We start from the raw sequence: 15,281 nt of genomic DNA on the forward strand, positions 1-15,281 counted from the left end.
AGGCTGAGGCAGTGGGAACCCCCGGGGAGGAAGGACCTGCGGGATGGGGGGAGTCATGGTCCGTCCGCGCCTCTGGGGAAACTCGCTGCGGTGCTGTGGCGGCATCCCCGGGTCGGGCATCCCCCGGCAGATGACAACTAGCAGCCCGGAGTGAGAGCTGTGCCCGCAGAGGTTCATTAGAGGTTTGCCTCCCAACGGCGGAGAGGGCGGCTTGCCCTCGGGGACCGCGATAGGAGAGTTTTGTGGCATAGGAGGAAATCTGCTTTCTGCTGACCGTCTGGTTTACTCAAAATTGCCCAAATCTACAGGTTTGCAAATGTGTTGCTTATTCTGTGACATTTCTGCAATGACTCTGTAAGTTCAAAGACTAAGCAAAGATGTTTTCTTCTCACCCCACTGTGTCATGTAGCGGGAGCTATTTTCACACGCCTGCCACTGGACGCCCCTTCGAGTACTTTATAAATAACAAATGCGTTTAGGTGAGAGGGTCATTTCAGGGGATGGGTGCGTGGGAATCGCTTGAGCGCGTGCTGTGTTATTTGCCACCAACTGTTAGCAAAACAGCGTGGAGATAAATGGCTTGTAAAACGTCTTGGACAGTCACCCCTGGGCTGGATGAACTGACTTTGCATCATGAAACACTAAAACAAAGTGCTTCAAAACGTGCAGTTTTGTATTTTAGATGTATTTTAAAGTGAGATCTTGCCAAGCAATGTGTGGGTATATGGGCTTATGAGAAAGATGTTTTCTGTTAGAGGGTTTTACCAGACACAGGCTTCCCCAGCAAGTTATTGCAAAAGAAAAGATGTATTCTGGGAGTGGACCACATGATTAAGTACTTCAATATCTTCCAAAAGAGTCATAGATGTGCAGAGCCCTTTGTATAATTGTTACATATCTTTGTTTTAGAGTGTTAAAATGGCATCAGAATTGGACAGATAAAGATCACGCGATGTGTGGTTGGCAGAACTGGTGTTCTGGTGCTGTAGGCTGTGGATGGAGCAGCCTTGCACTGCTAATGTTGCGCTGCTGTGAAATCCTTAACGTGCAGGAGTGTGTGTGTGAGATAACTGAGGTCTAACAGCATATGGCTATTTAATTCTCTATTCGCTATTCTATTCACTAGGTGCTTAAAATAGAGCTTTCCTTGTAAGTATGATTCAGGGAAATACAATGAATGGAGAGAGAGAAGTGTGTCAGTGCTGAAGAAATTGCTGTATGGGGAAAGATGCTTGTCATGTGTCTCTGTGTGTAACTTTCCTGATGCTGATAGGAGCATAGCAGTGTACTTAGAGCAGGAAAAGACAAGTGCTTACTCCAACCCCGCTCTTCAGACCATGCTGACAGTCAGGAAAGAGAAGCTTGCTTTCAGTGTGACTTAAATGTTTTTCTGAGGTGAGACCTTTGGTCTTTCACCATTCTGGAACTTGCAAATGACCCAACAGGAGTATTTCCCCCCCCCCTTGTGCCCTGTGGGGTCACTCCATCTCACCTCTTCCATTTGTCACCTGGCTCATGCCACTACCGCAAAATGCAGCAAGCAGGGCCCTCCAGCTTCCACTTGTGCCTTTCTGACTTTAAAGACTGACTGCAGGACTCACTTGGCACGTTCCTTTGGGACCTTTCAGGTTACCACAATATTTTAAGTTGTGCATTGTGTGGGTGCACTGTATGCTTTAGCTGACCAGATGAGGTCTTCATGTCTCCTGGGGACTCCTTGGAACTCCCCGTTGTGGCCAACAGGGCATTGTCCAAAGCGCTTTATAGAAATGTTTTTGTTTGATTGGTTCCCAGTTTTTGACAGCTCCTGTGTCACAGCTACTGTGACACTGTGTTGGGCTCTGACCTTGCACCATGTCATGTTTCCAGAGATTGCTGCTGGCTAGAGTCCCACTCGAGTGGTCAGGCTTCCTTGACCTGCCTGAGTGGGAGTGGGCTTTCAAGCAGATACCTACTTGAAACTCTCCCAGAGCTGAGAAGGAAACTGCCCCAGCAGCTGTCCTGTGGGGCCCGAGACAGGGGCTGACCCTATGGATTAGGCTGCTGCTGGCTGGGGGTTTGCACTGAGCTCTCAGTGGTCTGGGAGGAAGAGGTATACTCAGCCATGCACCCCTCTTTACCAGGGACTGCCTGTTCAGTCCCTGGAGCCACTTGAAAAAACTGAAGTCTTAGAGCCACAACAAAATCCTGAAAAATATGATACTAAAAGTTAGGCACTTGTCTTCAATTAATTTCATTAGTAATTCAAGCTCCCTTACAGGCTCAATTAGCTGCACTGCAGACTTGATGCTGTAGGCTCAGGTCACAAACGCAGGACTGTACTTAAATGCATAAGTATGTAGTCCATGGGATATGTGTAGCAAAGGGAACGCTTACTCCTTTATCTGGAAATAAACTCTAAAAATTTGCAGGACGAGTCAATAATCCCAGTCAATAAATTCAGCATGCTAGTATTAGAATTACTGTGGTCTGCGTGTATTGTGCTGGAGGGAGAACATTTTGTGTATGTTTGCACTTACGTGTTTGTATGTACACAATAGTATGGTACAGATGCAGATTAAATACATAATTTGCGTTTTTTGAAGATCTTGTGAGGCATGTCTGCAGTTTATTTGCTTCAAAATCTTGAAATATGTAATCTTTGCTCTCCTGCTGGGTTAAAACCCCCATCCAAATAGTTAATATTACTTCCATTGCATTCCTTTAGAGGCTTACAAAATATGATTTAATGTATTTTAAAGTAGTTCCCCACACACACTCTTTCTTTTATTCTTTTTGGTCAAAGTCTTTTACTGGTGTTGTGGGAATCTCTTTGATTCCATCTACAGATTACAATTTTATGATAGATGTGAATTACAAAGGCAAAGTCAAGGGAGAATTGAGAGGGCAGCAAGGAAATGTTTCAAAAGGAAATCTCTCACCTATACTGAAATTAGGAACAGTGAGACAAATTCATTCCTGATGTGCATCTGGAAAAGATTTGGTCCAAATTTTATTGTAAGAATTTTTTTCTTCCTCTTTTCCTTCATGCTAATATACTTCACAATAGTCATGAAATATGTCTTGCTCTGTTGCTCTGGAAATTATTATATTACTCTGCTATAATCAGTAGGACAGAGCTATGCATGGTATAACTCTCCTGAAGCACGGGGATGTACTGAACGTGACTCACTCCGGCGGCACATCTGGAGGTTATGCCTGAGATGGCATCCAACCAGAAAAGCAATGGGAGAAGATTCATTGTGTGCGAAAAGATTTGGCCCGTTTGGCCTTTTCATTTCTTATAATAGAAAACACTTCTACCCAGAAGAGCTGAATGTGGTTTTGATTCATTTTTATTGTTGGTTTGAAAATATTTGCGTACATTATTGTAGCTTTTGAGTCCTGCCATGCGTGACGGCGTTCTTGGAAACGTGCGCGCAGTCGGTTTCGAATCATCGTCCTAGCTGGATCTCTTATGACTGTTGTAGGATATGTCCCCAACGTACACACTGATGAAACACTTTCCTGCTCCCTGTGATGTCAGTAGCTTCTTACCTGTAGTCTTGTGAACTTGCATAGCAGTTTATAGTGTAACATGCTCTGTGTGGGAGTTGTCTCCCTATTGCTGAAGACCTCACCTGAGTTTCTGCTTTCTCTTTGCAGAAGGAAGGGATAGCAAGGAGAGTAGTCCCCTGCCCAGCAGGTCTGGGGAGAGACCTGTCAACCACAGTTGTCACAGTGTGGATCAAGGTGCCCACACAGAGCACACCTGTGGGCTTGTAGGTCCCATTGCAGCAGCAAGGCCCCTGCTTAGCTCTTGGTCGGTGATAAATGAAACTCTGTGGTGTTTAATCTTGTACCCACCTTTAATCTTGATGCTTAGAAAGTGGCACTTAATTTTCCTATTTCTTAATATTAAGCATCCCATCAAAGATTGTTGCTTAGACTTATTGTATGGTCTCTGGAGAGAAAGTCATATTCTGGAAAGATTCATACCATTGACCTTGCTGCACAGGTGCACAGATGCTGATCTTCCTTAAGTGCAGAGAAGCAACAAATTCTATATCTAAATATTAGATATCTGAAGTGAAAGTGGTTGAATCTATGCCAGACTGTTCAATGGAATGGAAATTGAAATGGTAGTGCCATGGTATTACCTTAATTCTCCATCTTCAGATTGTTTTATGTTCACTAAGAAGTAACACCAGAGGCTTCTGGTTGCAGTGTATTCTACAAATATATGCAGCTAAAGAAATTTGGAGCCAGAACTTATCACATCTTGCACAGGTACAAAACTAGATCACACAGAGGCTCTATTTAATTATCTTCTTCAGAGGAGACAAGGGAGGAGGAAGCCTCCCTGTGTTTGCTACCTGTCTTTTCAGCTGTTTGGGAAATCAGCTTTGTTTGCTATCTATGTTGTCATGTTTGTTGCAACACTGGGAGGACAGCTGAGGTCACTGTCTCTGGCAGTATTCATGCTTAACAGGCTGTTCCCTGAAGTTCTTGAACTGCTTCTTATCTGTGTTTCTCATTTTCTTCCACCAGTTGTAATCATGTGTGCCAGCGGTGACACTATCAGGAACATCATGTTGGCTGCTCATCGGCAAGGAATGACCAACGGGGACTACGCTTTCTTCAACATTGAACTCTTCAACAGCTCATCATATGGTAGTGTTTTTCTTGCCCAGGTGTATTACAAAGTCTTTGTAAGCTTGGTAGTATTTCTAGATTTGTTAGCCTGAAAATACGCAGCACTGAGTCCCAGAGAACACCACTGTCTCTCCCTGTTGTTGCGGTTATCTTCCTCTTGGGCTGTGGCATTGCAGGAAGTAAAACAGACCTTGTGGCTGTAGTTGATACTGGGTGGGTCACAGCATAGCACAGGGGTTACTTTTTTTGTTACTTTTCAGGGAATCAGCACCAGGCAGAGACATTGGTTATGGTGTGGGTACCCCACTCAGCACTGTACTCAGGTCTAGGTGACTTGCACTATCCCCACACTTGTGACTGCCAAATCTTGGAGCAGGGGTACTCCTGGCTGCCTGGTGACCTGTGGTCTAAGCAAATGGCTGGAAGGAGGCACTAATGACAGCCAGTGCTGTGGGCAGCTGCGGGCCTTGGGTCTCCAGAAATCATCTCTGTGCTGGAGTGTCCACACATCTAATTTATTTCACATTTTTTCAGAAACAGTATCTGCAAAAATATTCAGCAGTGCTATGTTGAAGGGAAAGCACTAGATGGGACACAGGCAGTCAAGATTTATTAAAGTGGATAAAAGTGACTGACTCCACCACTAAGTGAAAAGGATCATATTTGTCAAACTAAACTATGATTTCAAAATGTGAATTAAATACATTTTCTTTTTAAAATACACCTAATATGTCTGTATGCCATAGTATCAAGTGTAACTGCATGTTACATCAGTGCATGGCAGGGACTATACCTGCTCTTAGGTGCTGCAGCTGTCCCAAATTTCCAGTAATATTGGAGCAACATGTTTGCTGAGTTTAAACATTAGATGGCTGAAGCTGGGGTAAGTTAGTGTCTTGAAACTAGGTCTTATTAAAGTGTCAACACGGCTTTTGAAGAGAGAACCTTCTTTTGCTTTCTTTAGAAAAAATATTTAAAAAATAATTTCCCCCCTGCAGATTGCTTTAATTAATCCACTACAATAACAAATTATTTCAAATTAAAAACGAAATGGGAGTTGAGAAGTGAAAACTTTGGATTTTTTCTTTCTTTAAGTCTCAGAGGCTGAGCAACAAGAACAAATAAATTCAAAAAAGGATAATTTTTTTTAATTAATCAGTTAATCATAAATTAAGGTTTTTTGCATAAACTTTTTGTTACCCATCTACCACCACTGAGATTATTTCACCGTAACCAGTGCTGTTTGACACACTGTATAATGAAGGTATGTAACTCCTAGAATGCAGAGATCTAGATATGTACAGAAGTACAGATACTGCTACGTGTCTAGGTTAGCTAAAGAGTGCCAAGTTTTGCCAGGTAATAAGGAAATTGCTTAAATAACTAAAAGATAAAGTTGCAAAAGAGGATCATAGCCAGGGGTTTGAATCAAGGTTTGCTTGTTCAGTTGAGTGACTTTGGAGTGACTTTATCCCTGGGGACAAACAAAGCTATTTGGCATTGCAGCTTTATTCAGGACCAGAGCAAAAAGCTGAAGTTCTACCCATATCAGCAGTCACAAAATCCTGGAGTTTTTGCCCTTGTGTTAGACTGTGGGAGTTTCGTAGACTTGACTTTACTAGAAACCACTGATCAAATAACTCTTCTGACTGCCAGCATTGACTCAGAGTAGAAATGCATCAGAAGTGATTCACCTGGCCATGTGCGCAAGTCTGCGTGTGAGCTGGGCTGTCTTTGGAGAGAAGTAGGCACCTCTGGACAGCAATTCATTTCATCCTTAGGTATCCACTGTGGCTCAGATGGATCCCTTACAACTGGTGGTTTCCTTGCCTTGGCTGAAATGGGCTCAGGGTGACTACCTGGGAAGTAGTAATGTGGAGATTACAGCTGATGTGGGGTGAGTGTCCCCAGTGATGCAGCCCCAGGTAGATGGCACTTTGCCCAGCCAGGTACAGGGCAATGCTGGAATTCTGACATGCAGCCTCTGTGGGGGACAGTGGTGGGAGCAATTCCCATTTGCCCCCCAGTTTGTGGGAGCCTCAGCACCACCCTCCTTTGCATCACAGGTACTCCTATCTTCTTGTAGCCTTTCTAAGGGATTAATGAGAACTGGCTGTCTTCTGATGTAGTGTAGTTGGAATGTGGCATTTCCTGACATTTCTTTTAAACCAATTTTTCTGTTTGTGGATGTGTTTCCCAGGAAATGACTGTGCATCAGAAGTTGACTTCTATGCAGATGGTAACTGCATATGAAAAGAAAGCATAAGAGAAGTCTAGAGAAATTCCCCTAAAGCTCATTCTTCCCAGTGTGCGGAGATAGTAGATTTTGTACTTTATAAAATCTAAGAGTGGGAGTGATTGGGCAATTGGCACTGCCTTTATGTTTAGATGATTTTATTGCAGTTTGTTGTTGCCCTCTGTTCTGAATATTTTTAATTTTTCAGAAGAACAGGCATATTAAATGCCAAGGCTGCAATAGTTGTACACAATTGAACTGTAACGAGATGACCCCCCACAAAGTAATCCATGAAGGAATTTAAATATGTAAATTATTCTAGGAAAACTCTTATGCAAGTGTGCTGTCCCCACTCTCAGTGTCAGGATTTTTAAAATGAAACAGGTATAGTGTCCAGGACAGAAACTTACACTACCTTCTGTATTTGCATCTATAATCTTACACTTTTTAGCCATCCCATCTCCATTTGTAAATGCAAAGCCCTCCTTTCTGTAGTCTCTGCTCTACTTGAATGTTGCACCTCTAAAATGCTGGTACCCAGCTGGGGCATAAGCTTTTTGAGACTCCTGCAGGGCTTGTACTTCTCTTTTGGGGAATGCAGCAAGATGTGCTAGCTTACAATTGCTGGAAGTGCATTTCTTTCTCTTGGAAAGCAGTAAGGAGGACAGGTACAGGCGCTGAAGGGAAGAGTGGCAAAACCAGACACTGGGATGTTAGTTGCTCTCCTGTATTTCCACTGGGTCTGATGAATAGAGTTTTGGTGTAAGTTATTTTGGCTGGTTAAATTTTGTATGGGGAAAAAGTCCCTAAATGGAGGCATATGCATCTAGAGCTTCTTCCTAAAAAAATGAAATCACTTAAAAAAAAAAAAGAAAAGGAAAGAAATATCCAAGTTCTTGATATGTCCTGAGTAGTGCTGGGCTGTGATAAATAAGGCTTTCCTGGTGTGGAAAAGAGAAGGAAAGGGGCTTAGGTGCTCCTGTGTTTCCTGTCTTGTGCTGGGAATGACAGGAGCTGCCCTGGAACCAAAAGCTGCAGGAGAAAAGACTTAAGTTCCAGAAAAATGCAGGTCCTTTGCTCGTTCCCATGTGCTTTCTGAGAAAGCAGAGCAATTCTCCAGTTAATTCCCAGCAGCAGTGCCAGGGTGCTGGGAGGACAAAATGCAAGTTCTGTTCACCTGCTTCAGGGGACAGAGGTGGTATGTCTATGACTTTGCTCTTGCAGCCATGTGAGGCAGCTGGTAGTGCTGTGCGAGGAGCATCATGGTTTTGATGCTTGGATTCCATCTTCCTTAACGTCTCCACTCCCAAATCACTTACTTCTCTTGGTCCAAATGACACCATGGTCCTCAACCCAAGGAAAACCTCTCTCATTCCAGGTTCCCTTGTGCTTCCAGATCGCCCTTGGGAGTTTAGCATTAGTCTTTGCCTTGGCTCATTTAGCCATAATGGGGATTATTGCTGCTGTTCAAACAGTAAATTGTTTAGCTTTTAATTATTTGTAAACGTTTAAAGGCACACTGCTTAGGGCTACCACTGTACCCTCTAGCCTTTTTAAGTTATCATTTACATTTGAGTTATCGTTTATATTTTAGCTATAATTATTATTCACCTGCTCCAGAACAATGTGAACCTTTCCACTGACATCCTGAAGCTTTGGATCAGGGTCTCAGGGCCTGCTGTGGCCAGTGTCTGTTCTGCAGAAGGACTCCTCTGCTAATAAACAACTAGTCAGCTATCCTGCTTTTTAAAAATGTGGTTTCTTTACTGGTGGTCTGAGTTAAATTGTTCCCTTGCTGTGACACAAAACACGTGTAAATACAGCGTAGGCGCAGGATTCCATTTTGTTTCCAAATGTTCCTTTTCCTCTGAAAGCTGGGCTGGTATGGCAGCCACGGCACACATGGTTTTTTTCCTTGACTGCAGTGGGAGAGCTGCACCGTGTGCCTCCCATTCAGGGTGATGCTCATCATATTGACTTTACTGGTGCCTTTCTGACTGTCCAGGAATGTTGCTGGTGGAGTGTTGTGTAAGAAAGTCTTGGTGCTTGAATCTTCCCTCCCTTCTTCTAACTTAAATATCTCTGCGTTTGAGATCCAGCTTGTGTGTTTTGTTCCGAGATGTCTTCTCACACTCAGGCTTCACCCCACCCTTTGAAAATAATCAAATACAGCAAGGGAATAGTTGATCTTCAGTTTGCATGTTTACTTCCCACCAGCTATTCCTCACTGCCTGGTTTTCTTCGCATCTGGAGAAGGTTCAGTTTTCCCTTGTATTCTGCTATCTCCCCAAGGTGCACGAAAGGGGACTTTTGGGTGGAAAAAGGAAGGCAATCCTATAATGGTACCTAGTTTGGAGCAGGAAATGTGCTTGTTTTCCCCTTTAGGAAATGGTTCTTGGAGAAGAGGAGACAAACATGACCTTGAAGCCAAGAAAGCGTACTCGTACCTCCAGACTGTCACTCTGCTAAGGACCGTGAAGCCTGAGTTTGAGAAGTTTTCATTGGAGGTGAAAAGTTCTGTTCAGAAGCAAGGTCTTCATGAGGACGACTATGTAAGTACTTGACGAGATCATGGCATCTTCAAAAACTTGCTCCTAATTAAAGCAAAAACATCAGTGAGATCTTCCCAAGACAGAGTCACCTGGGTTCAGTTGCAAAATCCTCCTGTTGCATATATAATTATTTTTTTTTTTGGTGGATAATGTAAATAGCAAGAACAGACTTGGTCTAGGTGCACTAGATCTGTACACCACTATCCATGACTAGTTGGCCTGTGCTCATCCCTTAGTTCATCAGCAGGAAGGCTGGGGAAAGGCAGGTTGCCAGGTCTCTCACTTTACCACCAATTACTTGTCTTCTTCTAACAGGCAAAGAACTATAGTCTTCTTTTTTGTTTTCTCAGAATAATTATTTTTTTTTAGACTCAGGTCTCAGAAAGGTACACTCTCAGTATTGCATCTGACGAAGTTATTCTTGGTGTGAGTGAGAAAAGGGGTCTTATTTTCCAGCAAAGCATATTTAGGTAGTTGCTGTTTTTCAATTTGAACTGTCTAAAGTATCACTAAAGTCCTTCCAAGTTGTTTTAAGCCTTGGGGTATGCCCCTGTTGTCCCAAGATGGACGTGGGAAAGATTTTTTTAATCTCTCAAAATGTAGAAGGAAAATGCCTTTGAAAATTGCTTTTGAGGTACTGCTAAGCTAGTTCGTTAGGCATTTTTGTAGAAAAGTCATCTGTGAAGGCAAAAATGTATAGCACATACCTATAAGGATTCCTTCATGCTGATACAAGTGCTTCCCAGACAGTCAGCCTTCTCTCTGGTGCAGAGTAAACTTTCCAAATATAAAGAAAAGAAGCTTGAAGAGAGTTCGGTCAACCTTTAGCTGTAAGAAATGAGAGCAAGGAATTAATGCCTGAAACTCGTAAATCAACCCAAAGCCTTCATTTTCCAGCTCCCACTTAGGCACCTACCTCACATCTTTGCTTCAAACATTGTGTCCCTCACAGGTAGAGACATCATCTTCAGTTGCATTATGTTGTGTTAAAGAACCTTTCCTGCAGTTTATTCTATAACTTATGCTGCCTTTACAAAATTTGTGCTTCTTAGAAATAGAATATATTTTATTTAAATATTAAAATGCTAAACTTGAATCACATCAGTAGTCTGTATTTTTCCTGTGGTACTTTCAAAGTCTAGCCTTAGTCTTTTGAAGGCATTTTTTTTTCTTGGGTTAGTGGAGAAACCCAACTAGCAATTTCAAGGTGCTGCTCTCTGAAGAACCTGCTAAATGAGTTCAGAAGAAGGCATGGAACTGTAATTTGTGCTGTTCCTCCCTTTGCTCTCTATGTGCCCCTTTGCAGGTGTTGCTTAGCAAGCAATGTACCTTGAATATGTTCTATGTGCCCTTGGTTATGATTGGTGAAAAATGTGATTTTGAATATTAAAGATCCATTCACCTGCAGTTTTGTGACTTTTTTAGTCTGGGCAGTGTGACATCTCCCCAGATCAGAAAAGCCTTATACTGCTGAGAGCTCAGGATGCTGCCTGTGGGTAGCTTGGTGGCAGGCGTGGGGATGCTTTGCTGTTCTGTAGGATAGGGACCCTCTGCAAACGCTGTACCGTGTGGATTTGTTCTGGACAGATACAAGATACTCTGTCATGGTCAAGCAGAAGTGAAAAGCAGAAGAGAGCAAATTCCCCTGTGCCAACATGGGGGAGATTTTGCAGGCTGATGTGCTTGTTGGGGAAATGCAACTGCACACCCACTGCCAGAAGTGCTCTTTTCTGATTCCTCACTCCATGGTCTGTCCTGGAAATGCTGTCTGAGAGCAGCTGTGGGGAATGTCTCCCTACCATCTCATCCTTGAGCACCTTCTGCCTGGCTCTGAGGGCTTCCTCTCTCTATGTCCCATTTCCACCTGTGATCCAGAGTTTTTCATCTTGTTCCAAACACTCCTTCACACAAAAACATCAGCTTTTGCTAGGATTGGGCAGTGGCATGGGCCCCCTCCTGCTGCTCTTCCTCTTCTTCCTTTCCCACCTGGCTTTCTGCACTCTTCCCACTCTGTTCTTGCTGGGACAGAGGGAGGATCTGTACACATGTGTCTCTGTACACATACCACAGCTTCCTGCCATCTGAAACATCAATCCTTGATTCATAGGAAGCCTTAATAGTGGAGGCCGTAGGGATCTGGACTCTCAGTGGAGGAGCTACAGATCATGGCTATGGGGGAAGGAGGTTTGATTTGAAATGCAGAGCGTCCTGGATGCTTACCTTACATAGCTCTTAGCAGACCCTTCTCTACCTGCTTTCTCACAGCACTGTAACAATGGTAAAATAAAATGTCTTCATGAGAGTTGGTCTTGGGTTGAGTATCTCAAAAGAACATTAGCTGTGTTTCTCCATTAACAGCATGTGAATTTTAACTTTCTGGTTTGCTTTTCATAATTTATGGTGAATTATACATTTCCCCAGTTTGAACAGTGGGAAAGAGATGCTTCATATTCCCTTAACTGATTGTCCTGCTGCCCTGTTCAGAGGAGAAACGTTTTGGGGCAGCTTTCAGAATTAAAAAAAAAAAAATCCATTCTGAAAATTAATTGTGAAAAAAAAAAAGCCAGACTGAAGACCAATTCCTTCCTCTCTGAAAGATTTGTGGATAGTGGGCACCCATTAACAATGCTTCATTGGCAACATGGTAAGAAAGTGCTTTGGGTGTGCATTAAGCAAGGCTGTGTCCTCCAAGGGAAGACTTGGAGGGAGAACTCCTTGAGTTGAGTGGGTGGAAAGTGACAGTGATGGATTTTTCTCTGCTGGATTCTGCTCCTGAAAACAAAAACTATGCGGAAAGATAGTCAGTAGTTCAGTCCATCTCAAGTCCTATCTACGGGTGTTGAAATATAGTCCTCATTCTTTTCTGCAAGCTTTGTCCCAAGAGGATGAACTTAGGGAGGTTTGGATTTGAAGCATTCAATGTTTCTGCTTTTCTGTGTGGATTTTTTCAGTGTCATGGGAAAGTGGGGCCCCAGGTCTGTGGTCTAAATTATCTCACAGTGACCCTAAGTCAAACAAAAGTCATTAGTGCTGCCATTTTGTCCTGGCTGCTTGCCAGTACTAATCCTAATGGCATTATTATCTAACAAAAAAGAATATCATAAAAATGGAAAATAAGCAGATGACAGAAGGAAAGATAAGGGAGACAGAAAGGGCAGAGTTCTAAAGCAGCAGCTGTCCCATTGCCAGATGCAGAACACATATGGCCCTTGGAGAAGTAACAGGTCAAAGATTGTTGGCCGTCTCCATCTCCAGCTGTGAAATTACACAGAAAAGAGAAAAACGTGTTCGGGGTATGGCATTCCCAGGTCAGAAGTTACTGTGGTTTCTGCATGGGTGTTATCTTGTGGAAATAGAGAAGGTGGAGGAACCTGTGCCTTATGAATGAGCAGGAAAGTGTGGAAAAAGAAATTTCTTTGACTCTTCCGGGAATCTCTCTTCTGAGGGGAAAAAGCTTCTTTAAGCACCTTTTAACTAGACAGCATTGAAAATAAGAGAGGTTCTGAGAAAGCATCTCAGAAGTATTTGGGTAGGTTGTAGTTGCACAGGATGGGGCTAAAAATGATGATGTTCCCTCTCTGCGATGTCCCATTGCAACATCCCATTGCAAACAGTTGCCTGAGACCACTAGCAAATACTATTAGTTTGGTTGTTCACCACTCTCTGAGTATTGTCATGTTAATGCAACCCAAAGAACTGTGGGCTGAAGCATTAAATCTGCACAGCCATTGTTTGAGCATTCAGCAGTGTCATTATGTTTTTTCAAGAAGCATCCTGTAGTTTTGTGGAAAGCCTGACCATTTTATTTTGTGCTTACCTGGAGAATGAATTTGCTGATAAAATATCCCCAAAAAAAAGGAGGAATTTTTTCAAAAATCTATTCAAATTTGGGGTTCAATAAGGACATTAGAATCACTTTAATGCTTTTATACCAATGACAGCAGTTTTATGCATTATGCAGTTAATGCATTAACAAGACATTAACAGCAGTGTGTTCTGGTCTCTATAAACCAACTGAGATCCTTGGTTTAATTGCAAAATACAGGACAAGCTCTCCTTGCAGACCTGTAGCCTAGTTGAGCCAGACAGCAGTGGGAATTGCATGCAGTTACTTGAAAGAAGAATTTGAAACTGTCTCTAAATTGGTATGTGAATAACTCCCAACACATACTGTAGTTAAAAATGTTTATGAATAAACAGTATTTCAGTTAAAGTATATGCATAAGCCATTTTTATTAAATAATGCTGAACACTTAATGAATTGGCAGTAGGCTGCAGTTTGGAAGCTCTTAATGCACCTTCTGTTCCTGACTCAGGCCTAGGATTCAATAAATGCTTTTTTTATGTCCAACCCAGTATTCTGAGCTGGGATGATTTTACAGCCCAGGATATTTGCTCTTCTGAGGTTACAGACCACCCATGGCTTGTTTTTTCTTGTCCTTTAAAAGCTGAAAATGTAACTAATCAAACAAATATTTCTGCTGTGTTAACTACACGACAGCATTGTTCATGAGGTAGAGGCATGGGTTTTATCCTACCCACAGCCTTTTTCACCCTGAAAATGAGCATCAGGAAAAGCAGACTGGAGCCTGATTTGCCAGTTCAGTTATCTCAGTAAAAGAATGAGCTACATAGATTAATTAGATCAGCAAAATGCTGCTACCTATTGGAAAGGGCAACTCTGTTTTATTTAACATTTTCAGCCCTCTGAAATGAGAAATGGTGCACTTAGGAGCAACTGTTCTAGCTCCAGCAGTTAACTACAAAAGCTACATGGGAGGTAGCTCATAAAGTTTATCATCTCATCCATAACATCCGTGCCAGGCTTTTCTCTGTGTGTATTCCTTACGTCAGCCTTTTAATTAGGATTGCACACCAGCTAAGATAAGGTTGGGATAAGCGAGCAATTCAGTTGTGTCACTGAGATGCTGAAAATGTAACTTATTCAGTGGTGTCTGTCCCAATTCTCTTTTTTCAGACACAGGCAGGCAAGATTAATGTCCAGCTTTTGTGTCTTCTGACTACATCAGAATGGGAGAGCGTTTTGAGGAGATTTAAGGAAAAAAAAAGGCGAAAAAAACCCCTCGAACCCTGGCAGGGAATAATTTGTTCAAATGAATGGGTCTATTCAACTGCTGGAGTGCTTTGCTAATTGTGTTTGAAAGAATAAAAGCAAACCACAAGCTGCTTTCAGCAGCCGGAAAAAATGAGTTCACATGCCAGCTTATTAACAAGATGAATTCTATTAGGAAAACATAGTTAGGATTTTCATGACCAGCCCTTCACCCCTTGGAATTAATGAGAGTTTCTTCAATTTCTGTAAGAGCAGCATTGAACTGTAGACTGCTAAATTTGGTGAATACAACAGACACTTCTTTTTTTTCCTGAAGTTAATGCTTTCTCAGTGGAAGGCTAGTGTCATCCACATCAGGGTCTCAGGCAAAACTGCAGTGTAATAGTATGTTATTTGCCATTAATAGATGCCATAGAAGACAGTAAAAGAAAGAAATTATTCTTCTTTCTTCCAGTGGATTTGTTTAGTTTTTCTAGCCTATCTAAGCATATTTTTTGACCCTGTCTTAAGCCATGGAGGAGATAGTACAAAACTGTATGTATATATGAAAATAGTAACATCTGAACTCTTTGGGCATGTAAAAGTTTAGAGTTGAACTTCATATACGTGTTGTATATTTTCCATAGCCCCATGTTTTTACTTGGGTTTCACAGATATTCACATTCCACTTTACTAAACAGACACTCAGACATTTATGAGTAAGGCATTCTCACTTTTGAAGTGCTTGCTAGAAATACACCTTATTTCCCACTTTCAAAGTGTGAAAAATATGTCTTCCTACAAA

At 42.3% G+C, this 15,281-nt stretch overlaps 1 protein-coding gene across 1 annotated transcript in view; it reads left to right on the forward strand.

The window, feature by feature from the left end:
* The window catches only part of NPR3 (natriuretic peptide receptor 3), a 43,381-nt gene that overhangs the window by 750 nt on the left and 27,350 nt on the right, over positions 1–15,281 (forward strand). The window contains 2 exon segments of the mRNA XM_029961578.1: positions 4,531–4,653; positions 9,257–9,423. Of these exon segments, the coding sequence (XP_029817438.1) occupies positions 4,531–4,653; positions 9,257–9,423 (290 nt within the window).

The sequence above is a fragment of the Manacus vitellinus genome, unplaced genomic scaffold, assembly GCF_001715985.3.
Source record: "Manacus vitellinus isolate BGI_N305 unplaced genomic scaffold, ASM171598v3 scaffold_36_pilon, whole genome shotgun sequence".
Classification (NCBI taxonomy): domain Eukaryota; kingdom Metazoa; phylum Chordata; class Aves; order Passeriformes; family Pipridae; genus Manacus; species Manacus vitellinus.